The sequence below is a fragment of the Ceratotherium simum genome, chromosome 37, assembly GCF_057802395.1.
Source record: "Ceratotherium simum simum isolate JZ-2026a chromosome 37, ASM5780239v1, whole genome shotgun sequence".
NCBI classification, from domain to species: domain Eukaryota; kingdom Metazoa; phylum Chordata; class Mammalia; order Perissodactyla; family Rhinocerotidae; genus Ceratotherium; species Ceratotherium simum.
The window spans coordinates 4,827,540-4,850,508 of record NC_141936.1 but is presented as its reverse complement, the minus strand read 5'-3'; the positions used below and the strand labels follow the sequence as shown (position 1 = coordinate 4,850,508).

The following is a 22,969-nucleotide window of genomic DNA, read 5'->3' as shown; positions in this document are numbered from 1 at the left end:
TGTGGAAAAGGATCCTTGAACTGGTTCCACGCTGGGTCTCAGGATCTCTGAAGGACTGTCCAACTTTGGAGTCATGGTTCCAAACAAACAGGAAGACCTCCTGGGAATCTGATGGTGCTAAGAACAGCTCGCAACCAGCACTTCAGCTCCGAGGGAAGGCGGGAGGCCAGTCAGCATCAAAGCTCAGACCAGCAAATTAAAGTCAGAGAAGAAACCGACCATTGGGCAGCCCTTGGACTGTGGCCCAGAGACTCGGCACCATCAGCAACCCCCAACTTCTCCAGAAGCTGCACCTGGATGGATGGACCTGGAGATCCTGGCTCCTAAAGAACAGCTAGGACCAGCTGGAAATCTGACAGCAAGGGAAATTTGGCAGGGAAATCTGAACCATTCTCTAAAAATGAATCACCTTGGGGGAAGAAATTTAAAGTTGATCTTGAGGGTTCATAATATTGGCTTCCTACAGAAAGATTGGCACCCATTCGAAGTTGTTGTGATTTTTTTTTTTAATTATGTAGAAAGTTGTAAAGGGCCAGGGAGTGAGGAGCAGAAGGCACTTATATTCACAAATCCAACAAAGATGATGACGGAAGGACCAAAATGTACTAATAGTGGAGTCCAAACAGATGTCCTGATGACTCGGCCTCTGAAGCCCAAGCAGGCCACCCTCTGCACAGGCTGTAAACATAAGCCAGAAAGTCCAGCTTCTCTGAGTCCCTCCCCGAGCAAAGCAGCTCCGGACAATGAAAAAGAGATAGGAGAAACTGTAATAAACGGAAGAGGGAAGGCTAGCGAGACTTTCTGTCCACTGAGAGTAACAGCAAGTCTCGGGTAGGGTGCTGAGGAGGGTATGCTTTGTGCTGGGAGAAGACATAGAGCCAGAGCTCAGATCCAACTCAGCTCAGATCCAATCCGAAGCCCCTGGAGAATGACAGTGAGGCTCCCACAGGAACCCATACGTCCTTGGGAGCTCTGGGAGAGCTTCTGGGTCAGGATGACTTGCTCAGATACAGCCTCCATTAGGTCATCACTGGGTGAACTGGACCACTCTGACCCTCTCTTTCATCATCTGTAAAACTAGGATAATGACCACCACCCTACCAGACAGCAGTGCCTGAGATAATGTGTGTGAAGTGCCCAGTACAGTGCCTGACACACAGCTGCTACTGGATAGAGGTGAATTATCTCTGTGTAATTAAGGTCATGCTAGAACAGCCCAAAACCTCAGTACCAATAGTTTAGTTCTTGCTCACAAAATCCAAAGCAGGTGTTCTTTACCGGCAAGCCACCTCCACACACCCAGGCTGGAAGTTCTTTGAGACTGCCCTGGAAAGAACTGGATGGACTTTCGGGTCACGGGCATGCCAGGGTTCAAAGAAGGATGCAGAGTCCATGGCATGGTCTGGCAAAGGACAGGTCTTGGAAAGGCCCCCAGCTGTCAGAGGTCAGGAGTCCTGCAGCTCAGACCACAGTTTGCTGAACACAAAGTCAGGACAGATGATCTATCACAGGGTTTTGTTTTCGTTCCTTTGTGGGAATAAATGTGAAACACTGAGCACCAAAATTATATCAATTCTTGCATCTTTTAGATCAAAATGTACCCAGAGCCTACACTTCATTTCCTCTACTCTAGCTCTATTTTTGTCCACCACCACCGCTCATCTGAATTTCTGCCACAGCCTCGTCACTGGTGTCACCTCGCTGCTCTGGCATCTTGTCTACACACAGCAGCCAGGGCATCCCTTAAAACTCATAGAAGATCCTGTCTGTCCTCTTGAATGAGCTGCTGAACAATGGCTCCAGTGCCACTGAGTAAAAGCCGGCAGACTTACCCAAGCCGCCAGTGGCCCTATGGCCCCTTTCCCTCTCTGGCCACAGCCCAGCCCACGGCCTTCCTCCTACATTTGAGGCACTCTCCTTGCTCTCAGGGTCCCCTCTGCGCAAAACTCTCTCCTCAGTTATCTGCTTGGCGGCCTCCTTCACCGTTTTCAGGCGTTTTTTCAAAGTCACCTTCTCAACAAGGCCCACGGTGGTCACCCTACTGAAATTTGGTAGTCGCTCCACCAAAGCTCTGCCAGCCCTGCTTGCTCTGCCTTCTCTGTCCAGCAGCCATTGTCGTCTGCCATGGCAGCACATCCTTGGCTCCTTCATCGCGTCTCTTGCATTTTGTTTGTCTCCTGCCATGAGAATGCCAGCCCATTGGTGGCAGGGATCAGTCGGTTTGATCACTAACGTATCCCAGAAGCCCAGAGCCGCACATACGACATGTTCAGTGTCTGTCAAATGAATTAATATAACCAACTGTCTCTGTCGAACAAAACAGAATTACATGGAAACGGGATCTTCCTGTAAAATTGAGAATCTAGTGTAGCCGAGCCCGTTCATTACTCCACCACTCCGTTTTATAACCAATATTGGGGGGAAAGCAACTTCAAGATGAGGGTCTAAGAGTGTGGGAAGGGAAAGCATCCTCAGGACTGTTCCTGTGGCCCAGTGGGGTTCTTAGGAAGGCAGCCCTCCCTCCAGCAGGTCTTGGCTCTGCACGTCGAGCGTCCCTGGGTTGGATCTAAGGTATGGCCACAGCGGGGTGTGTGCCCTCAGGCTCGCCCAAAGTCTGGGTTTTCTCTTCCTCGGGGCCACCAGGTACTAATTGCATAAGAGTGGGATAGGAAAACAAGGAAATAGGAAAGGCAGCCATGGTTATTCTTCTCCTCGGCACTTCCCACTCCTAACGTTTCATAGATGTATTTGTGTTGTCTGGTCCCCCCAACTACGTCAATTCCAGGAGAACTGCATTTCCAGCGCCTAGACCTGGATCTGGTGATAAATATTCAACAAATATTGTGGACTTGTGGAACAAAGGAATGAATGGTTAAGTGGTTCCATAAGCACAGATTATAAAACAATTTAAATTTACAAATAGTGCAATTCATATATGAAAATATCTTTTAATTTAAAATAACGATTTGCTAGAGATAACACGTTTATTTTAGAAAACAAAATTAAGTGTAGAGACATTTAAAGAACATTTCAATCACCATATCAAAATAGCCGTTGCTTAAATTTTGTTGTATTTGCTTTTAGTATTTTTAATTTGCAAAAGAGAAACACATATTTGTGTGTGTGCATGTACACATATATGTATGAAATTATCATATTAAATATACATATTTGTATCCTTTTTTAACTTTCTATGATAAACGTCGACTGATTAATTGCTTGGGCTATTTGCCAACACTATGACACAGTTAACAGCCATCCATCTTTTTCTTCTGTTGGTGAAGCATGATATATTTAAGCATGCCCCTCTTGTTGGCCATTTTGATGATCCCTAACTCATTTCCGTCATTGCAAATAGTACCATATTGAATATCCTTGAACATAATCTTTGTGCATCTCCGATTGCTTCCTTAGGATAAATTTCTACATATAAATTTACTGGGAGAAAAGTTATAAAAGCTCTCAATGCTCTTACACACACTGCCAGATGGGATAATGGAAATGCACATCGGGATTGTGCTGAGGGTCACATGAGTATATTCATTCGTCAAAGCTCATCAAACAATACACACAAAAGAATGCATTTTATTATATGTAAAGTTGATTTTTTTTTAATGTGATGGGGTGAGTAGACCTCACACAAGACACCCACCCTTCCGCTATCTCTTGGGCTTTCGTTTTCCCAGTCAAGGCGCCCATGCCAAGCGGAAGGCCTGATCTGCCGTGAGGATGGAGGGGATTTTAAGCAGCTGAGTGAGGGTGGAGGAGGGGATGATTTGAGGTAACTGTTGGGGGACTTTGGGCCTGAGACAGCTTGTTAAATGGCATTTGTGTGAAGTCAAACCATGGAATGTGTGATGAACCTTCTCTCCCATTCCCTTAAGAAGTCTTCAGTAAGATGCCCATTTGTCACTAACATGTAGCAGAGGCAGATTCACACACACTATTGGGGTGCCTTGGGGTGCCAAGTCTTCTTTCTAGGGGGGCGGGGGGCAAGGAGGGGAAATGCGGTGTTCCACCCATGGCTAAGGGGGTGGGGCCCAGAGCTCTTTGCTCATTAAGCTCCTACAAGAGGCTGGTATTGGGTGCCTGGTGGATCCCGTTTTCCCAGACTGGACCACCAAAGGCCCCAGCTCAGAGCACACTGCACTGAGTACACCACAGTCACTGCTGAGGTAGAAGAGGACCAGGAGAGAAGGTCACGGTGGCCTTTCAAGGGCAATGCAGTGCTTGTGAAGAGGCCACGCTCTTCTCTCACCTTCCATGGGGAAGGAGGACACTCACTCCCTGTGGCAGCAGGAAGGGACATTCAACTGACCCCTCCCTGAAGACAAAGCCCTAAGAGGAACACTCGCAGTTTGGGATGCGGGATAGTCTGAGTCATTCCCTCCCGCCACCACGGAGTCAGGGGCTGGAGATCCGCGCTCAGCTGACCATGTGCTTGACCAGTGGCCCTGCGGGGGCAGCTCAGTGGTTGAGTGGAAAGAGGGAGGCCAGTTGATGCGGCAAGGTCATGTTAGTTTTCTGTGCATCATGTAACCCAAGAAGGCAGCTGGACGTGAGCTAACTTGCTTTACACTGTATCCTAAGAGGATGGTCTACTGGACAAAGACACTTCAGCACCAAGAGCCTGGGAGGAGGACTTCCCCCAACAGGGGGCTGTGAGAGGGGAGGAAGAGATTCACAAAAGCTGGATTGCCCAAGCTACGCCCCCACGGATTCTTCCAGAGAACCAATATGCCCCAAGAGAGAGCCAACATGGGGACCTTGGTGCAGAAGGAACCAACGGCAGGGCAGGGTCAGAGAGAGCAGCGGCAGAAACAGAAAATCAATTCCAACCTTGCCCCAGGAGTCCAGTGAGGAGCTCCAATGCAGAAGTCTATGGGCCTGGAGGATAAAGAGGAACATGCAGGAGAGCGAGCCATAGATGTCTCCACTCAAACGTCATCGCGTACCCTGAGTCCAGCCTGCACTGGGGTTCACAGGTTCACAGTGGAAAGGCTTTGAATAGTATCTGAGACTTAAGTTTTAAAATGAAGAGGACTCAGCCTTAAGATCCAGTAGTGATGGTTTTAATACCCAAAAGTGACTAGGAAGTGACAGAATTCAGCTGAAATCTCTTCACTAGAGCTGCTACCTAACTGTTAGTGGTGGATCAACTTAGCAGAGTTGGGAGCAGGTATTGGAAATGTGAAAACTGTGTTATGGGTTGAATTATGTCTCCCCAAAAAGATATATTGAGGTCCTAACTCCCTATACCTCAGGATGTGACCTTATTTGGAAATAGGGCCCTTGCAGATATAATTAGTTAAGATGAGATCATGCTAGAGTGGGGTGGGCCCTAATCCAGTGTGAATGGTGTCCTTATAAGAAGATGGCCATGTGAGGGCAGTGGACACAGGAAGGAGCCATGTGGAGATGGAGGCAGAGATCAGAGTGATGGGGCTGCAAGCCAAAGAATCACCAGCCAGTAGGAAGAAGCAAGGAAAGATTCCCTTATGGGTTTCAGAGGCAGCATGGCCCTGCCAACATCTTGATTTTGGACTTCCAGCCCCCAGAGCCATGAGAGAATAAATTTCTGTTGTTTCAAGCCACCCAATTTGTGGTGCTTGGTTATGGCAGCCCCAGGAAATGAATGCAGATGTTTCATGGTTTATATTCCATCCACTACACCAGTACAGCTCCCTTTCTCCAGCCCCACTACATATGTGTCTTTGCTCCAACGGGATAAACTTGGCTTGGACACCCACATAGCCTGAGGGGAGGAATGCAGGCCTATGTGTGTGGATGGGTGCTGTTCCCATGGGCTGGAGAACTTTGGGATGACTGTCACTGAGAAAAGCACAGAATGCACGTTTCCCACCCAGGTTAATAGCCACTTGGAAGGAATGAATGATCATCACTGGGCTCTTTGTGGGTCCACTGGGTTGGCCTCATGCTAAAAGGGGGCCTTTCAAAGATAGGGAGGGGATCAGCATGACCTGGAGGACAGAGGTGGTCCAGGGGCCCCCCGACTGGGAGAGCTTCTCAGGAGTCCCAAAAGCTTTGCAATTTCCTCCTGAAACTGCCCTGATACTCAATTGGTCTCAGTCCCAACAAGATGGGGGTAAACTCAATCCCCAAAATCAGGGATTATGAAGTCCAGAGTCCTCCCCCAGATTCCTGCAAATTTCCAGTAGAAGTCTCCTCTGCCCTGCCATCCTTCCACTTCTCCCTGTCATCTTGACTTTCTCCCACATTGGCTCAGGTGCAAAACTCAGTTCTCCCACCAGTTTCTATGCAGATGCACTCAATTTAAGTTCATTTGGAGAATTTGGAAATTGCAAAGATCTGGGTGGAAATCACAAGGAATGGTCTTTGCCACCTCCAGTCTCCCCTCATCTCCCTGGGGCTCTACACACACTCTCCTCCTCTCTCTTCTCTCAGTAGATTAACTGATAGCTTCATCCCCGATCTTATGTAAAACAGTTCTGCCCACAACCAAGGTCCCTGTAGCTCTGCCAGAAACACTTATCAGAGTAGATAGGTTTTGACAAATTCAGTTTCCTTCCTAAGTGAAATTCAGGTACCACCTAAATATGTATTTGTTTGTTCCTTATGTTATGTCTGAAAAAAGAAGAAAAAGGTCTTTAAGGAAAGAAAAAAAGAAGACTTTATGCTTTGTTTTTGAGACTCCAGAAAAGGGATGGGGAGGGCTGGGCCAGTCAATTTTCATCTCTCAGCCACTGTGCGGTGGGAGCAAACTGAACCCCCGGGAAACAATTATTTTAAAGAGGCAGGGAAGGAGGCCAAGGTTCTGGGGCCCAAACCGAAGTTAGAGGAAAGGATGAAAGCCAGTCTGGCTCTTAAGACCAGAAAGACTCTTGGGGTCCCTAAGCAAGGAATGCGATCCACCTGGCCATGTAGCGCCCAAATGCAAGTGGGCTGAATCCACCTGGTCTCCCGGCACACTGTCTGATAGAGCACTTTGCTCCCTCCAATGGAAACAAAAGAGTGGTGCCCAGGACCATGGGCCTGGACCAGGCCCAATTGCCCTGGTCTGGGGTGATTCTGACAACAGGTGCTATGGAAACAAACAGCCGATAACATCAAACCCATGACACTTTCAATATACTTTATTAAAAAGTTTCTTTGTATAAATTTCCTAAAAATTTTAAAATTAAAATTAAACCCCCCCGCACAAAAAAAAAAAAAAAACCCACACAACGTTAGAGGAATGCCAAAAATATTCTCTATGATGACTTTCTTCTCATTCTTTAATTAAGGCATTGGTCCCACAACAGTGCACAAAGATTAAGAGATTTTGCTTCCTTCTAACTAGATCATTTGTTAGAGGCTTTAGAAAAAGGAAATTAGCTCGAAATCTAATCCGGGAAATTGAGGGGAAAATGAAAAAGTTGGATTCTTGTTTATTCACCATACACAGGCTTTCCATCTAAAGTCATGCTTAATTAAGAGGGGAAGAAATGAAGCAAGCAGAAGTATACAGAGTAGCTGTGAAGTTTGGGGTTATTTTCTAGACCTTGCATATGCCTGAAACAGGCATAACGTGAAACTCCAGAGGGAATTAGAATTTACAGAAATGTTCACATAAACACCAGCAGTGGGTAACTATTACACGACGTTCAAAGTATACAATATAACTGCCTGGAGACAGAGAGCGTTGGGTCCACAGACACATTTAGCACCATATTGATAGGTCATGCGCAGAACGTTTCCCTCCAAGTTCGAGTGTAAATCAAAGCATGAAATGGTACAGTGCAAGGGAATCTACACCCAGAGCTTCTACAAAGACGACTTGCAAATGGCTAACTCCTTCTTCAAGAGGTATGTGTCACCGGTCGGCCATGCTTAGGTCCCAATTGCAGCGATGACTCCAGGGTTGACAAGCACTGAGCATGGATGGAGGAGGTGGGTGGGGTGAGGGTGGGAGAGAAGAGGAGGGGGAAAAGCCACGTTACTGAACGAAAAGAGTTATATTTCTCATGAAAATGTTCTATGGCCTCTTGTTTTCATCCCTAATCTCACTTTTCTGCTCAATACCTTCAGTGGTTCCCCAGGAGCTTCTTGGCCTGGGGTTTGGGGCTCTCTGTGAAATCTGAGCCCATGCTCTCACCTGGCATCAACTGCCAGGACTAGATGCAAAGTGAACCCTCCCATTCTGGCATTGGCCCCGGCCTCTTGGTGAAGCAGTTCTGATTTTATTACCAGTTGAGTTGCCCAACATAATGGAGATATTGGATGGCCCAAATGTCAACATTATTGTTTAGAGGAAGCAAAATTATTTAAAGATGAATATATAGGGGTTACTTATCTTTGGTGTTATCATAATTATTCATTATATTATTTTCCTAATAATCATCTTTGTCACAATACTTTATAAGTAACAGGGACTTAGTAACATTTCTGAAGAGTGAGGAGTAGTTGGCCATGTGTTTCTTCATTGGCAAGAATATAAGTATACAAGTATGTTTTTTAGGAAATAATTCAGAAAATTAATTTCACATCTTTTATTTGCATATCTTCCTTATCTGAAGATACAATTTATCTTCTTTTTCACATATATCATAATCATTGTAATTCAAATATCTTAAAAAGGTAAATTATTGGCCTAGGTCTTTTATCTTATTTGCAAAAGCCACAAACACAAAAGAACAATCACTTACCAGGAGCGCAAACCTTTTCACATTCTTTCTGTGACTCAAATCTGTTTTTGTTTCCACCGCAGCCTCCATACCAGAATCTGGCACAGCTTTTGGTCTCCGAATCATAGTACCATTTTAACATAAATTTCCTGCAAGTTCCTTCTTCTTTTGGCAACTTACATATATCTTTAATAATAAGATGAGAAAAGAGCGTTAATTAGAACGTGCAAGTTATTCTGCTCCCAGCACGAGGGGCTGAAGATCTAGTCACAATGCTGTCAGAGACAGAAAAGAGAAGAGTTTCAAGGATGAACGCTCCCTTACCCTCACCAGGCCTCAGTTTCCTCACTGTCAAATGGACATAAGAACCACCTGTAGCTTTGTGAGCAATAAATGCAATCAGATCGATGAAAGTATTTTAAAAACTGCCCTCAGAATTCCAAATGTTGGCTATCATTATTGGATAATTTAAGATGAAATGAACTGCGTTTTTCCATTTCCAGTCCTGGGCCATTTACTCTCCAATTCCATCAATGCTAAAACCTCGGAGAAGAAACTGAATTTTAAAACCTTGGAGTTTTCTACTCCTTGCAAAATAGCAATTAAGTTCAGTCAGAGAGTAGTTCAAAAAGATGGCCGTATATTTCACTACAAGCCAAGTAGACAAAAAATAAAAGTTAAAGTGGAAAAGAAAAATCCTTTATGAGTGTGTGTATATGTCTGCACGCGTGTGCGTGTAGCCAAGCGCCTTTGTGACCTGCCAAGTTAAACAAGTAAGTAAAAAGAAGCGCTAACACTGATGTAAAATTCACAACGGCAAAAATGTTACAGAGCAAAGCTATTTGAAGACAGAGAAGCATTCTTTTTCCAGTTAAGGAAGTTTATGTTTTAAATGCATACTTCTAACGCAGTCCAGCTGCAAAGTCAAAGCTATGGTCTCTTCAATGCCTGGAAAGAAACATTTACAGTTCTCACACAGTAAAACTTCTGTTTACAGAGTGTTCTGGCAAACTCCAGATTGTCCTGGGAAAGAGAAGCATTAATGTCAACCGTTATTGGAAAGTTTGAAAAGTGTAAACCTTCTTTTGACAAAACTCTCTAGAATGGATAATGCTATGTGTTTACGTGAGTTGCTGACATGCCTGAATCACCTGGCCTCCCCACACAGAGCTGACATCTCCATGGGCCTTTATCCCCAGCTCCGTGGGTTGCTCAGAGCTGCAGAGGTGGTGAGCATCTGCAGTTCTGATTGATACCAAGGAGTAAAAGGAAAACCTCAGTCTTTAGGTAGAGAGCCAAAGCTTGGGTCAACCATAACAGACCAGACGCAAAGGAGCACAGGATTGAGGCTCACAATTGGTCTAACACACTCCTGCAGAGGTCACCCAAGCATGAAAACTGGTGGCTCCACAACTATAACCTCTCCTATTTACAGACCCTCTTAGAGGCCCAGAAAGCCAGTGGCACTACCAAGAGCCTTTGAAGACCCAATGAAGACAGAATAAAATGAGAATTTACGAAAACAACTTCCTTCTTCTCAGATGTGCCAATAACTGATGTCTGGCTTTCAAAGAATGTCATGGAAAGGCCTGAGCAAGGCAAGACTATTCAACTACCAAACTTTTCCCTTGTTTACTGGTGCATTCCCCTGTTAGCGTGAGGCTCGGGCCTAATGGTTGACTCATCCCCTCTCCTTTCCTCCCCAGAGCATCCCCCAAACGGCCTGTTTGTTCCATTTTGTTTGTTCCTCGTACACTCAGTCCTGGCCATCTGTGTTTAGCTGTTCCATCCTCACTCCTCTGGGCTTGTCTGAAGCAGACGTAAGAAGTCTGCCCAGACCCCAGGACAGCCAGCCTGGAGGCAGCCCTGCAGCAGGACACCCTGCTCCCTGACTGACTGGCTTTTCCGGCTTCCTTCCATTCCCACCTTGACTCTCCAGTAGGCAACTATTGCTCTTGCATTTTACACACTTTATTCCAGCAAAAGTCACTGCTAAGACCCTGTAAGGTTTACAAATGGAATATAAGGGCACTGTTACTGTGGACAAACAGACATTTGGAAAACCAAGAGACATATACTAATGAGGGCCCCACACGGTTCAAAGACAAAAACCTGAGATTCTCCATTTTTAAAGCATGAAAATGGGCCATTTTATGTTCTTAAGAAGTCTGATAGTTTTAAACTCTCATCACCTTGATTTCTGAAACACGTCATTTAGGCTGAACTCACCTAAGCCATGTCTACAGATACTAAAACAGCCATGTTAAAGCCAAAAAAATAAAATGTCTTGTAGTCCAAAGACTGATGGTTGGACCTCATAAGCTTCGCCCTGGAACAAGTCTTTGGACACAACAGCTGTTCATGTTTTCCCTCCAAAATCAGTTTGCCCCTTTGGGCATGAGTCTAGGGGGAGCCCGGAGTCCTCTCTTTGATCTGAGAGGAGTGTCTCACTGTACATTCATTAATTTTCTCCTCCCTATACTGAGAACCCAATGGAAGTCTAAAAGACAATAGGAAGTGAAAATTATCAATAATCTTTCCTGGTTCACGTTAGCCTAGAATAACAATGTAAATAAGTTTTATTTTTAAAAGAAAAACTTGAAGGGCTGCCAGATTCAGACCACCATCTTGGGAAACTTCCTGGTGAAATAGTGACTGGTCACTGGGCTTCAGTGAGCATCCAAATACAAGAGGAAACTGATGCCAGTGTAATGTCTGGAAAAACCCTGTTTTGAGAATCTCTTGTGTTCACAGAAGCCACAGGAGTCAAGCTAGTACGTCCTAGAACCATGGGGTGGAAGGCACCCTAGGAAACATGGTCCATTTTTGTAATAAAGATGTGTGTGTGCACCCATGTGATGCATGAGTGTGTCCACATGTAATATTCATAGAAACAAATCAGGAAGGACCTGCACTGGCTCATTGATGGTGGCCATCAATGTTGCAACTATGAGAATCATATTTTCTTATATTTCTGTATGTTCTGAATTTTTCACAATGAATATCTATTATTTTATAATTAGAAAAAATATTCACTCCAAAACACAAAACATGTTGAACTGGAAAATTCGGGCTTTTTTGTAGTTCGAGATTTCTATAGTGTCTAAAAGCATTTTTAAAGGCATGAACTTTGACATTTTCCAAACCAGTAAGTCATCACTATTGAAATGCCTCCTTGAGCAAAACTGGGGGGATGGGAAGTGTTTATGCCACAATTGTAAATATATGTAAATATGTTCCTCACGAGTTTAATGGTTTCAAAAACAAGAAGAAGGTTTAATCCTTCAGACCCAACACTGTTGATACGGTGTCAAGTGCTTCCAGAGCTCAGAAGCAGGTATGATTTTCATGAATTTAAAAAACTTTCCTGGGACGGCCCCGTGGCTTAGCGGTTAAGTGCGCGCGCTCCGCTGCTGGCGGCCCGGGTTCGGATCCCGGGCGCGCACCGACGCACCACTTGTCCGGCCATGCTGAGGCCGCGTCCCACATACAGCAACTAGAAGGATGTGCAACTGTGACATACAACTATCTACTGGGGCTTTGGGGGGAAAAAATAAATAAATAAAATTAAAAAAAAAAACAAAACAGAAAACAAAAGAAAAAAAAAACTAATTAAAAAACTTCCCTGCATCTACATTTGGAGCATTGACTGGCTCAAAAGATACCAAAGAAACTTTTTGTATTTTTTACTTTATTTTAAATGTAGTTGTGGTTAAGTTTTGGACCCTTTGCTCTTTCAGATCTTGACCAATAGACTTTTTTTTAATAAGATTTTTATACTTCACAATAAAAAATGCCAAATACCCTTTGATGCTCATTATAAACCGAACATTGCAACTGACTTAGATACATCCTCATGCAGCAATAAACACACGGCCTTGGAGATGCCTATTTCTTTTTAACCAGGTAGAGAAAATATTTGGAGCTATTTAATTTACCTCAGCTTGTGGGGTTAAGTTAGTTCTTTAAATTATTGTTAACATAAAGTCATATATTTTCCCCATTATATCATTTTGTGCCAGCCAATGCTATAATTTATGGTGGAACATGGGCAACCAAATACTATATTTCACCAAATTCAAGATCTTAATTTTGTGATGCACTATTATCTTATATTCCACGAAGTAAAACAAAACACTGCCAATAAACCATGACATGCCATCAATTGTAAGTCACATTTCAATTTCAGAAGTGCTACAATGGGAAAATTGTGCATCTTAGAATCAATAAAATAAGTAAAACATTGGTGAACTTATTTCCTTCACAGCTGTATTGTTGACCCAGTAATGCCTGCTCAGACAAAAATGTGATCATTTCTACGGATTGCTAATTTCTAGAATAAGTAAAAAAGAACGCTACACATTTTGTTAGTTATTTTGGCTCTCTTGTAAGGATTATTTTGTAATCCTTATAATTTAGAAGTCATTTTGTAATACTACAAAAGGTAAATTTTCTGAGTTAGATTTTTGTTGTTTAGAAACTTCAGAGAGTCTTAGCTTTAGTAATAATATGCATAGAAAATATCTATCCGAGGCTTCTTTTTAGCCAAAAATGAGGAGGAGGAGAGAGACGATGACAAAAACCTAAAATCAAAATTAGCAACTACACAGCACTCTTGAAACTAGCAGTAACAAAGCATGCTACAAAAATGCCTAGCACATTCAATGCTTTTTTAAGGCTGTGATAATCACCGAAAGATTCGTTTAATTGCTTCTCCTTGCCATTTATAGGCAGCAAATGTATCACAGAAAAGTGGGTATGATTCTTTTAGATACTGAGGAAAACAAAAAGTAGGGTGGAATCTTTTTGTGGGGATTTGTTTTGTTTTGTTGAGGAAAATACAAGTATTAACCATGTAAAATGGAATCACGTCATATTGCAAAGCCTGGAATCCTGAGTGGTTAGTAACGATGCTATAGGTCTGCTGATGTCATCAACCTTCATCTCACAGCCTGGGCCTTGCTTTGCAATATACCAAACAGGCCCAGTCCTCATTTGGGGGACAAAGAATCCCTTCAGTAGACTGTCCTCTCATGATGTGCCTGTGTCAAATTCCTGTTAAAGAAGTGTCTATTAAATATGAATTTCAAAATGGGCAAACATTAACATATGCAATGAAACCTCAAGTGTTAAAACTGCTCACTCTTTTTCTCTTTCATTAGACTACTTAAAATAACATCACAACCCAGTGAATCTTTTATTCATGGAGGAGGAATAAAGCATAAAGAAGCCAGGAACAGTATCTAATATTTAATACTAAGAAAGAGATGCATTTCTGTAAACACAAACTGTGTTTCTAATTAATTGGTGCTGCAGAAAATGAGAGGAATTAAACTGCATTCACGTCCACATATAAAAGCTAGTTTTAAAATTTAATTTGCCTGAATTGTCTAGAAAATACATCTTTGGAGAAATAACGCATATTGTGGTAATTGATGTTTTGACGCAAAATGTACGTGCAACTACTAAGAATACAGTTACCATATTTTTTAAAAGTTATTTAATAAAGTGATGAGTTGTCACTCCTTTTTTCATCTGCAAAAATACAAATATCATTAAAATGTTTTATCCCCCTGGGGAAAATTTCTAAAATGACTTGATTACAGTGGGAGGAGGGAAGGGAGGTTTTCGGGAGGGAGAAAGACAAACTTTCATCTCCTAATTCTGTTTACACATTTTGAATGTTAACATTTTAAAGTAAATATCCAACTAACTTAATTCAAAAAGAGATCTCAAAAATGGCCTGTGTAGGAGTGTGCACGCTTACATACGTTCATTGAGCAAATGTGTATTAAGCACCTTCTCCAAGGAAAGTGCTATTTTGACACTGTGTGGCTAGGGATCGATTATGCAGGTCCTTGTTCTTAAAAAAAAGCACATAATTTATATCTTCACCCTGACTGAAACACTAGGTGGGAAATACACACCCATGCGTGTGTACACACACTCGTGAAATGGTGAAAGGCCATTCAAGGCCTGGGCTTGAGGGTTATGTACTGATCAGAATGAAGGAGAAAGGGTTAGAGTCATCTCTGTCAAACTACCTGTCGTCCTGAAAGAAACACGAGACCCAACTTCAAGAACACTTTTCTCTCCATCCCATGGAACAAGGAGACCTAAGTGTGACAGGTCTAGATTGAAAACACTGTCCTAATTTTGAACCTGTGACTCAGTATTAAAAAACAAAACAAAACAGCCCAGCCGGATTCTTGTTCAAAGATTGTGTTGTTTATACCAACTAAGCACTGTTTAGATAATCTTATCTCTTCTGGACCACACATAAGAGAACCAAAAGCACCCCCAAATCTCACTGTGTAGTTTACTCTTAGTCATTTTCTCCCAATGAAGCACTGAATTTACTAGAAATTTTACATTTCCCACACTCAAAGAGGAGTAAAGTTACGAATGAGTGGGAAACAAGACACACAGATGTCAGTGACCTTGAATTTAGAGTGGAATCTCTCCTGACACATATCTTTGGGGAAATCCTAGTGAGTTCGTTGTGGCTTCTCTCTGAGCTCAAGCACCATGTTGGGAAGCCTGATGGAGGTGACTGAGGAAGGGAGCTGGAGTGGAGAGGAGCCACAGTGTACCCCAGTGCAGAGGACAAAGGCTTATGCACGGGCCCGTGCTACAGGTCTCAGACAACTTCTTCTGAGCAGAAATCAAATGGGTTACTACTTAAGTTTTCCTCTCCATCCCAAACCCTCACTCCACATCCCTACTTCCATTTTTTTTCAGTTTGATTTGAAAATTATAACATTAAAGGTTTTATAAAATCTTTTTATACAGTCCCTAAGAAGTTAAGTTTAATGGCCCAATGTACCATGAACACCTGAATCGTTCCTCTTAATTTATACCAAGAAGAAGTAATTTGTTCTTCTGTCAATCTTTCCACTGGAAAGGCTACAGAGGTTGAAAAATACATGAATGTCTCTAACATGGACCAATTCCTAAACTTGTTTCCAAAAGCAAACTATTTTAAGTATTTTTCAGTTCTGTACATAGTCCATTTCTTTAACCTTATTACACGTCTATGTGTGTAATAGTTTCACAATTCCTGCATTCACTTGGTTACCTTCTTTCCAGTAATCCCTGATGCCACACATCAGTACGGGTTGTGGCCCTACAAAGGGATGATTGAAAGATGATAGATAGATAGAAAATTGATAGTTGATAGATAAATATAGATATAGATATAGAGATAGATACATATACATGTATATAGACAGGGAAAGTTTATCAATGAAATTAGGCATTCTAGCAATAGAGAAGATTCCTTCTAGAAACAACTAAAAGAAACAAGAGGCCTCTTCTCTCAAGTGGCCCCAAAGAGATGGGTGTGTGGAATCAGAAGACACCTGGACCCCTCTAATTTTATGTGAACACAGACGAGATAGGGTGCACACTCTACAGAAAGGGGAAGATGAGAAACAAACATCATTTTAAAAACTTACAGTGGAAAGAGCAGAATGATGAATACGTACATGATAGCTCACAAAATAACGTGCTGTTGCTTGTGACAATGCAATACACATTGAGAAAGCACAGCTGCTTCTCCACCTAGTGCAATACAGACACAGCTAGGTGCCCAACATACACCTTTTATAGTAATCCACTATGGAGATAGACACTGTAGAGTTATGCTTTCCTCTGCCTGACTGTGGCCAATGCACCAAAAAACACTAAATTGTCCCCATTGTTAGTGGAAACTTTTTGCTTTGGGATCTATACGACAATAATATATCTAAGTGCCCGTGGAATTTTGGTTTTGGATATTAGGACCAACATCATTTGCCAAATAGTCTCGAACAAAGCGTATCGACTATCAGTTTCTCACGGACGAACAATCTAAGCTCGGGCTCTGCTGGATGATGGTTACAGGTCTCGCAGATTTCCACTGCCTGGGCACAAAAGCGAGTAACACTCGTCACTGATTTAACAGAAACTGTGCACACACTAGGGCTCAGGCACAGAGACAGTGGGATGACAGACTGAGCCAGGGCGTGTGGTCAGGGAATTAGGACCAGAACTTCCCAGGGGTCACTTCCAAACTCATGTATTTCATGAGTTCCAATCTGGTTTATCTTATGTTCTTCTAAGCAATTTTTTATTAGATTAAATTACTGAGTGGATGAAACCCTACTCTTTGCAGCATCACAGACCACAAATCAACTCTAGTCCCAACATGAAGCACAGGGGAAATGACTAACAGATACGTGATTCCTGGCTATAGCCCCAGAAGTAACTCCCATCTGATTTTCTCTAAGAGCCCGGTGACAGGCAACGTAAGTCACAATTTACAACTTGGAATATGCAGAATAAGACCATGTTGGGCCACGCAGAGCAGATTTGGAACTTTCCCTATAGAAGTCATGCCTAGCCTGAGAATTAGAACCCAGGCAGATCACCTAGAATCAAGACTTCAGCGGGCTTAAAGTGTTTGGAAGAATACTCTCTTAGTGCCATTAATGGATCTAATATTTTCACAACTCACCAGTGTCACTTCCAGCCAACGGTTCTGTGCTCACCATTAGATTGATGGTTGAACTAGAAGCTGACCTTGCTGGTTGTGGAGGTGGAGGCAGAGTTTTCTCTATAAAAGAAAAATATATGCAGCCAGTGGGTAACTCAGAAATTGAAGGGCTTAGGAATCCTTAAGGACTGAGGCAAGCTTGCCTTTCTGGATTAATGTCTTATATAAGAGCGAGCCATTGAAACACAGAGACCCAAGAAGTCTCTACATACACCATCTATTGTCTACAAGCTGAATTCATCTCTTAACAATCAAATGGAGGATATGCCTGAAATTTTGAACAAATTCTCTCATCTCCCATTTAACTTCTGTTGCTGCCATCCAAGAAAATAGAAGCCTGGGGTTGGATGTGTCTTTGGATTCATATCTTCATGGGCCTAGTCCTTGGTGACTGATGGGATTCCCTTTCCTCAATATGGTTCCTTGATCTGCATAACATTGGCCCAAAGAGAAGAGGATGTGAGCCTCCCTTTCCACATCCCAGGAGCAGCAGGGGTCAAGAAGAATGGGAGGCGGAATCCAGAAGAACTTAGACAGGACAGGCGGATGGCATGAGTAATTAAGAGAGACTGGAAAAGCATGCAAGGGCAGGCCTCAGTGAGGTAGAGGGGGGTGGGGTGGACAACAGATGGCAGAGGGCAGAGCCTGAGCCTGGTGGGACCAGGGGAGGGAAATGTTGATGCCCTTTCTGCAGTGGCTGTGAATGTCCCAGGGCCCCTAGGGTGATGAGACTTCCTGGACTCCTCGGTTACTCCCTAAGGAGCCAGTGACTCCATGGTATGTTTTGTTCACTGAACATGGAAACGTGCTTCTGACACATGGTCATCGTGGACAGTCAAGACCCCCAGCCAGATTACCAGGGCATATTTCTTTTTCCCAGAGAAGGGGCTGCACTCAGGCTGAAGGGATCTGGTTTCCTCCATAGAGTAGCCCAGGACCCCAAGGGCAGGACAATAGTTCACAAGACATCCCATTTTCCTTTGTTAATTTATAAAGTTGGGTGCAACCAAAAACACCCAGGATTTTGTTTTAACCTCGTTGCTATTTCAGAACAGATTCAATGAATAAGAATTGTTCCCTTTATGTCCCATTTGATACTCCAAGAAGTGATCAGGTACTGACTTTTCTTTAACCGACCATGTACTTACTTGTACTGAAACTTCCTTGGTAGGTGGCTTTGACCTGAGACCTCAGGTAGCAGATCACTGTGACATGGTAGGTCTGCCCGGCGAGCAGGCCCCCGATGACTCGGTCTGTGACCGTGAGGTTCTGCTTCAGAACCAGGGACTGATCGTGGGCCGAGGTGACAGTGAGGTCATAGTAATAGGGACTGGGCGGTTCGGGCCTCTCCCAGTGGAGTTTGGCGCTGTTCTCTGTAATCTCAGACACCTGGACCTCTCGGGATGCCTTAACTGGAAGGTAGATCAAAGCAGAGTGAGGAGAGAGTGGAGACGAAAAATAAAACCCTAAATGACTGTAACATGGAAGCAAGAGATGTAACCTGAGATGTATCAATAGAAAGGTGATCTGAAATTTAGGCGAGGCAAGGAACTAATTTCTTGTTCAAGCTCCTGAGCAACATTGGTCCCGTAACCCACCAGCATACAAGAAGTGTGAAATTCACAGTAGTTAAAAATCTCATTATTCATCAGCAAGGAACATAACTACCTTTTTTTTCCCTATTGAAAATCTCTCCATTTAAGGAGATACTTTGAAAATACAGGTTCCAGTGTGCTAATCTAAAGTGAAGTGTCCAATACAAAATGAGCCCATAACTTAAAATATATTATGTCATGAAACTTTAGGGCGTGACACGAAATTCTTTTAAAGGAATCTCTGCTTTCTCTCCGTTCATAAAATGAAGACAATTTCCATTGTTTCGTGATCACATACATTCTGCCTTCACCTTTATAAACAGTTTGTGACCCACTACGGTACCTTCTAGCATCTTTGAGGGAAAAAAACGACACACTCTGGGTCTCATTAAGCCCGCCCTCCCCTTATATCTAACTCGATCTGGAAGGATTTTCTCACTTATATCTAACTCGATCTGGAAGGATTTTCTCACTTATATCTAACTCAATCTGGAAGGATTTTCTCATGGACAGTACGAGCACGTGGTTCAGTCTGTAGGGGAGGGCGATCATCCAGGTTCCCACTTTCCCCACATTTTTGTTAAACTAAACACCCCGATATTGCCACAGTGCAGAGCATGGGGCCTCTTTTCTATGCGTATATGCTTCATAGCAGGGACAAAGTTTGTAATTACAAAGCTCCCTCCAGATCTTCTGGAGTCAGATTCGAAGGGAGGCAGGTCTGGCTCCAGAACCCAAGTGTAGAAACAGCCTCTCATTGCCTAAGAGTTAAAGACAGGCTTTTTCTTTCTCTCTCTTACTCCCGAAATGGGATCTGAAACCCTACTTCTACTCAGATCCCATCCCTTTAGCTTAAGACAACTGGATTTTCAGGAGAAGTGGGCCATGCCCCCGGCTGACATCCCAGAGAGAATGAGAAGCTCCCCTGACCCCAAAGCAAGGTTCGGAGCACAGGGTGGGGAGTGAGAGAAGGGAGGCAGAAGGGAGCGTGAGACTCATTTCACGAGCTCCTTATATGGAACTCGCCAGCCTCCCAAAGGGTCGTACGACGAAGACTGCTTTCTAATATAGAAAAAAAACAATGTTTTGACAATTCCATGCTCTGATCAGCACCTTTTAAAATACATAATCTAGATGTGCAAATCTCAAATCAATGGCTGTATTTTGATTGCTTTGTAAACAGGCTTCGAGGGACATGCCCTAGACCCAGTAAATGCGGATGTCACAAGTCAGCAGCCCAAATGGCAGCTTTCTTACCCACGAGATTCGCAGTGGCTGGCTTGGTGGCGGCCAGTCTGGCTGCCTGGGGCCTGGGGGCTTCAGGCTTTGGGGCCACAGGTTTGGCAGCAGCAAGGGGCCTTACAGCTGCTGGCTTTGCTGCTGTAGGCTTCACAGCCACTGCAGGTTTCACTGTGGCCGTCTTCGTGGCCTCCAGCTTGGCAGCCACAGGCTTTGCAGCCACAGGTCTCGCAGCAGCCTGCTTTGCAACGGCCTGCTTTGCAACGGCCGGTTTTGCAACAGCTGGCCTTGAGGCCGGGAGGTTTACCACAGGTACTGGTTTTGTGGTGGTTGTCACTGGTTCTGTGGTGGTCACTGGCTTCGTTGTGGTCACTGGTTTGGATGTAGGCCTTGAAGTAACATTATTTGGAACATTTCTGTTAAAACAAATATTGTTTCAACCATACATATTTTTGCCTGCTATCTGAAATAGACAAAGACGTAACCCCATGAACTATGCAAAATTGGCTGTTTTAGCAAAACACATGCAGTAGTTCTTATATCTTCTGTATAGTAGTGCATGTATTAAATTCCTTCTTTTCAGTATCTGTGCCACAGAAAAGATATTGAACAGCAGTAAAACAATAGAATCATTAGAAATGAAGCCCATAATGTTTTATAGATACATCTGACTTTTTATTTTCAATTTATAAAATAAAAGCAGAGAGTAAAGAGACAATAATCTTATAATAATTATTAATATTATTGATAACAAAATAATATTTGAGCAATAGTCTAATTATAAAAATTAACCAACTGAAACATATACACCAAAAATTAAATAAAATCAGTTAGTAGCTACTCTCATGATAAGAAAGTATCCCCTCCAGCCATGTTGAGCTAGAAAATTAAAAAGTCAGCGTATACTGTTTCACTTCCAGGGCTCATTGTATATTTTTGTTTGGATTAATTTGCGTGTGTGTGATTGTTTTTTATAATTTCTTGATCTATTTTGAATCCCAAAAGAGAATAGCAATGTAATGTAATCAAGCAGACACAAGGGGACAGATCCAGCCTTTGTCCATTTCTTGCCCTGAGATGAACATTCATTATTTTATAGATATATCATGCTACATGTCATATGCAGTATATTTTCAAGTTGATTTCATAAAACTGCAAATACTAGGTTACCTTGTTCTTTCTGTTCTCCTAAAGACAAGGTTGAGCCAACTTTAGGGAATGTTCCAGAGAAATAATAAAGATAATTGAAGGCTAGAAAAAGAGAATCTGTGAACCTAGATTAAGCAAGACTAGCATCACAGTACCAAAAAACTGTCACGGCTGCCTTACTAATGATTCTCAATCTAGTAGGCGAGATTTGGAACATTCTCTCTGAAGACAAAGGCAAGAGCCAAAGGACTTAAGGGTGAGAGAGAGAAGGGTGTGCAGTAGGAAGAGATGAGCTCTCTTTCCCCACCTTGGAGGTCAGCCAGGAGTAAGCCAGATATTCATTTTTCAAGGACAATTTGAACTCGCATCATCTGGGTGCAATGGTCAGAATGCTCACCTCCCCCAAAGCATGACAAACTGTGGCATTCTCTTGAGGGGCACTGATTGCTGGCACATTGCCTGAGCTCAGTTCCTGCCACCATGTCCCTCCCGCCTAACCCTCTGTCACAGGGCCACACTGCCCTCCTCTCTGCTCCTGCAGTTGGCACCAAAGATGGAGTTGGGCATAAGGCCACTGAGCATGTGCCAGGCAGCCAGCATCACCATGGGTACCACATCCCACCCATCTCCCAACCCTCTCCTTAGTCTTCCTAGTAGCACATGCATGTTGCCTCCTATTGTTACTACCATCACCTGTGTTATTACAGCATCAACAATTTTAAGAAGATTTGAAGTCCATTTTTTTGCTTAATGTATCAATCCTTCTATATAAAATCATTTCACACCAGATATGGTAGAACATTTGGACATATGGCCCAAATTACCCACCCTTTCTGTACCAATACCTTTTATAATGTGATGTGGCAAGTCCTCCCACCAAGTCTAGTTCTCCACCCTTGAATCTAACTAGGCTGGTCTTTGGACAAGCTTTGGCCAATATAATATGGCAGAAGTAACAGCGTGCTGGTTCTAGCCTAGGCCTCAAGAGACCCTGCACACTTCTTCTTTCTCTCACGGAACCCTGCACAGTCACCTTGTGGACAAAGCCAGGCTTTCCTACCAGAGAATGAGAGGCCACATGGGGCAGAGGTGAACCATACGGTTGAGACCACCCTAGACTACCAGTCCACAGCTGACCAGCAGCTGACCACAAACACATAAGATCCCAGAAGAGGACAGAAGAACTGCCCAGCTGAACCCAAGCAAAAATTGCTAACCCACAGAATTGCAAATTAAATAAATAGTTGTTGTTTTAAGCCACTAAGTTTCAAGTAATTTGTTATGCAGCAAAAGCTAACAGATACAGCAGATTCTTCAAAAAGTATGCCCCACATGACCTTTCAGAAATCATGTTTTCTGGATTTCAACGCCCTCACCCCATAAAGTTAGGCATTGGTTGGAGGACCTCTATGTCCCCTCCAGCACTGTAATTTTTGAGACAATTATTATAATCACTTACACTTGTTTGTGACCAAACTTGACAAGATTCTTTGCTGGTTGGTCCCCTTGGAACCAATCACATTGTTTCCTGATATCTGGGGACAAGTAAAAAGCATTTTCACCTAGAGAGAAACAAAGGAAAAATATTTTAAGTGCATGTGAGTCACTTGCAAATTAAAATCAATTTGCTAATGAGTTAAATGGATCACATAGTAGGTAACTATAAATATTTGCTGAATTAATTAATTCTTCCAGACAAGCTAAATCCAGTGATTTTAAACATTAAGTATAATGGTACTTGATTTACAAAACATCTTAAGCCAATATCTTCTGTTTGGCAATATTTGGATGATTAGGTTAAAGAT

General features: G+C 43.1%; 1 protein-coding gene across 1 annotated transcript in view; it reads right to left on the bottom strand.

The window, feature by feature from the left end:
* Positions 1–7,213: 7,213 nt before the first annotated feature.
* The window catches only part of COL6A3 (collagen type VI alpha 3 chain), a 67,716-nt gene continuing 51,960 nt past the window's right edge, over positions 7,214–22,969 (bottom strand). The window contains exons 38-43 of the mRNA XM_087424641.1: positions 22,624–22,726; positions 20,034–20,431; positions 18,330–18,593; positions 17,143–17,241; positions 8,667–8,831; positions 7,214–7,892 (exon numbers count right to left, since the gene is read on the bottom strand). Of these exons, the coding sequence (XP_087280767.1) occupies positions 7,852–7,892; positions 8,667–8,831; positions 17,143–17,241; positions 18,330–18,593; positions 20,034–20,431; positions 22,624–22,726 (1,070 nt within the window). The 3' untranslated portion in view covers positions 7,214–7,851. The remainder of the gene's footprint in view (positions 7,893–8,666; positions 8,832–17,142; positions 17,242–18,329; positions 18,594–20,033; positions 20,432–22,623; positions 22,727–22,969) is intronic.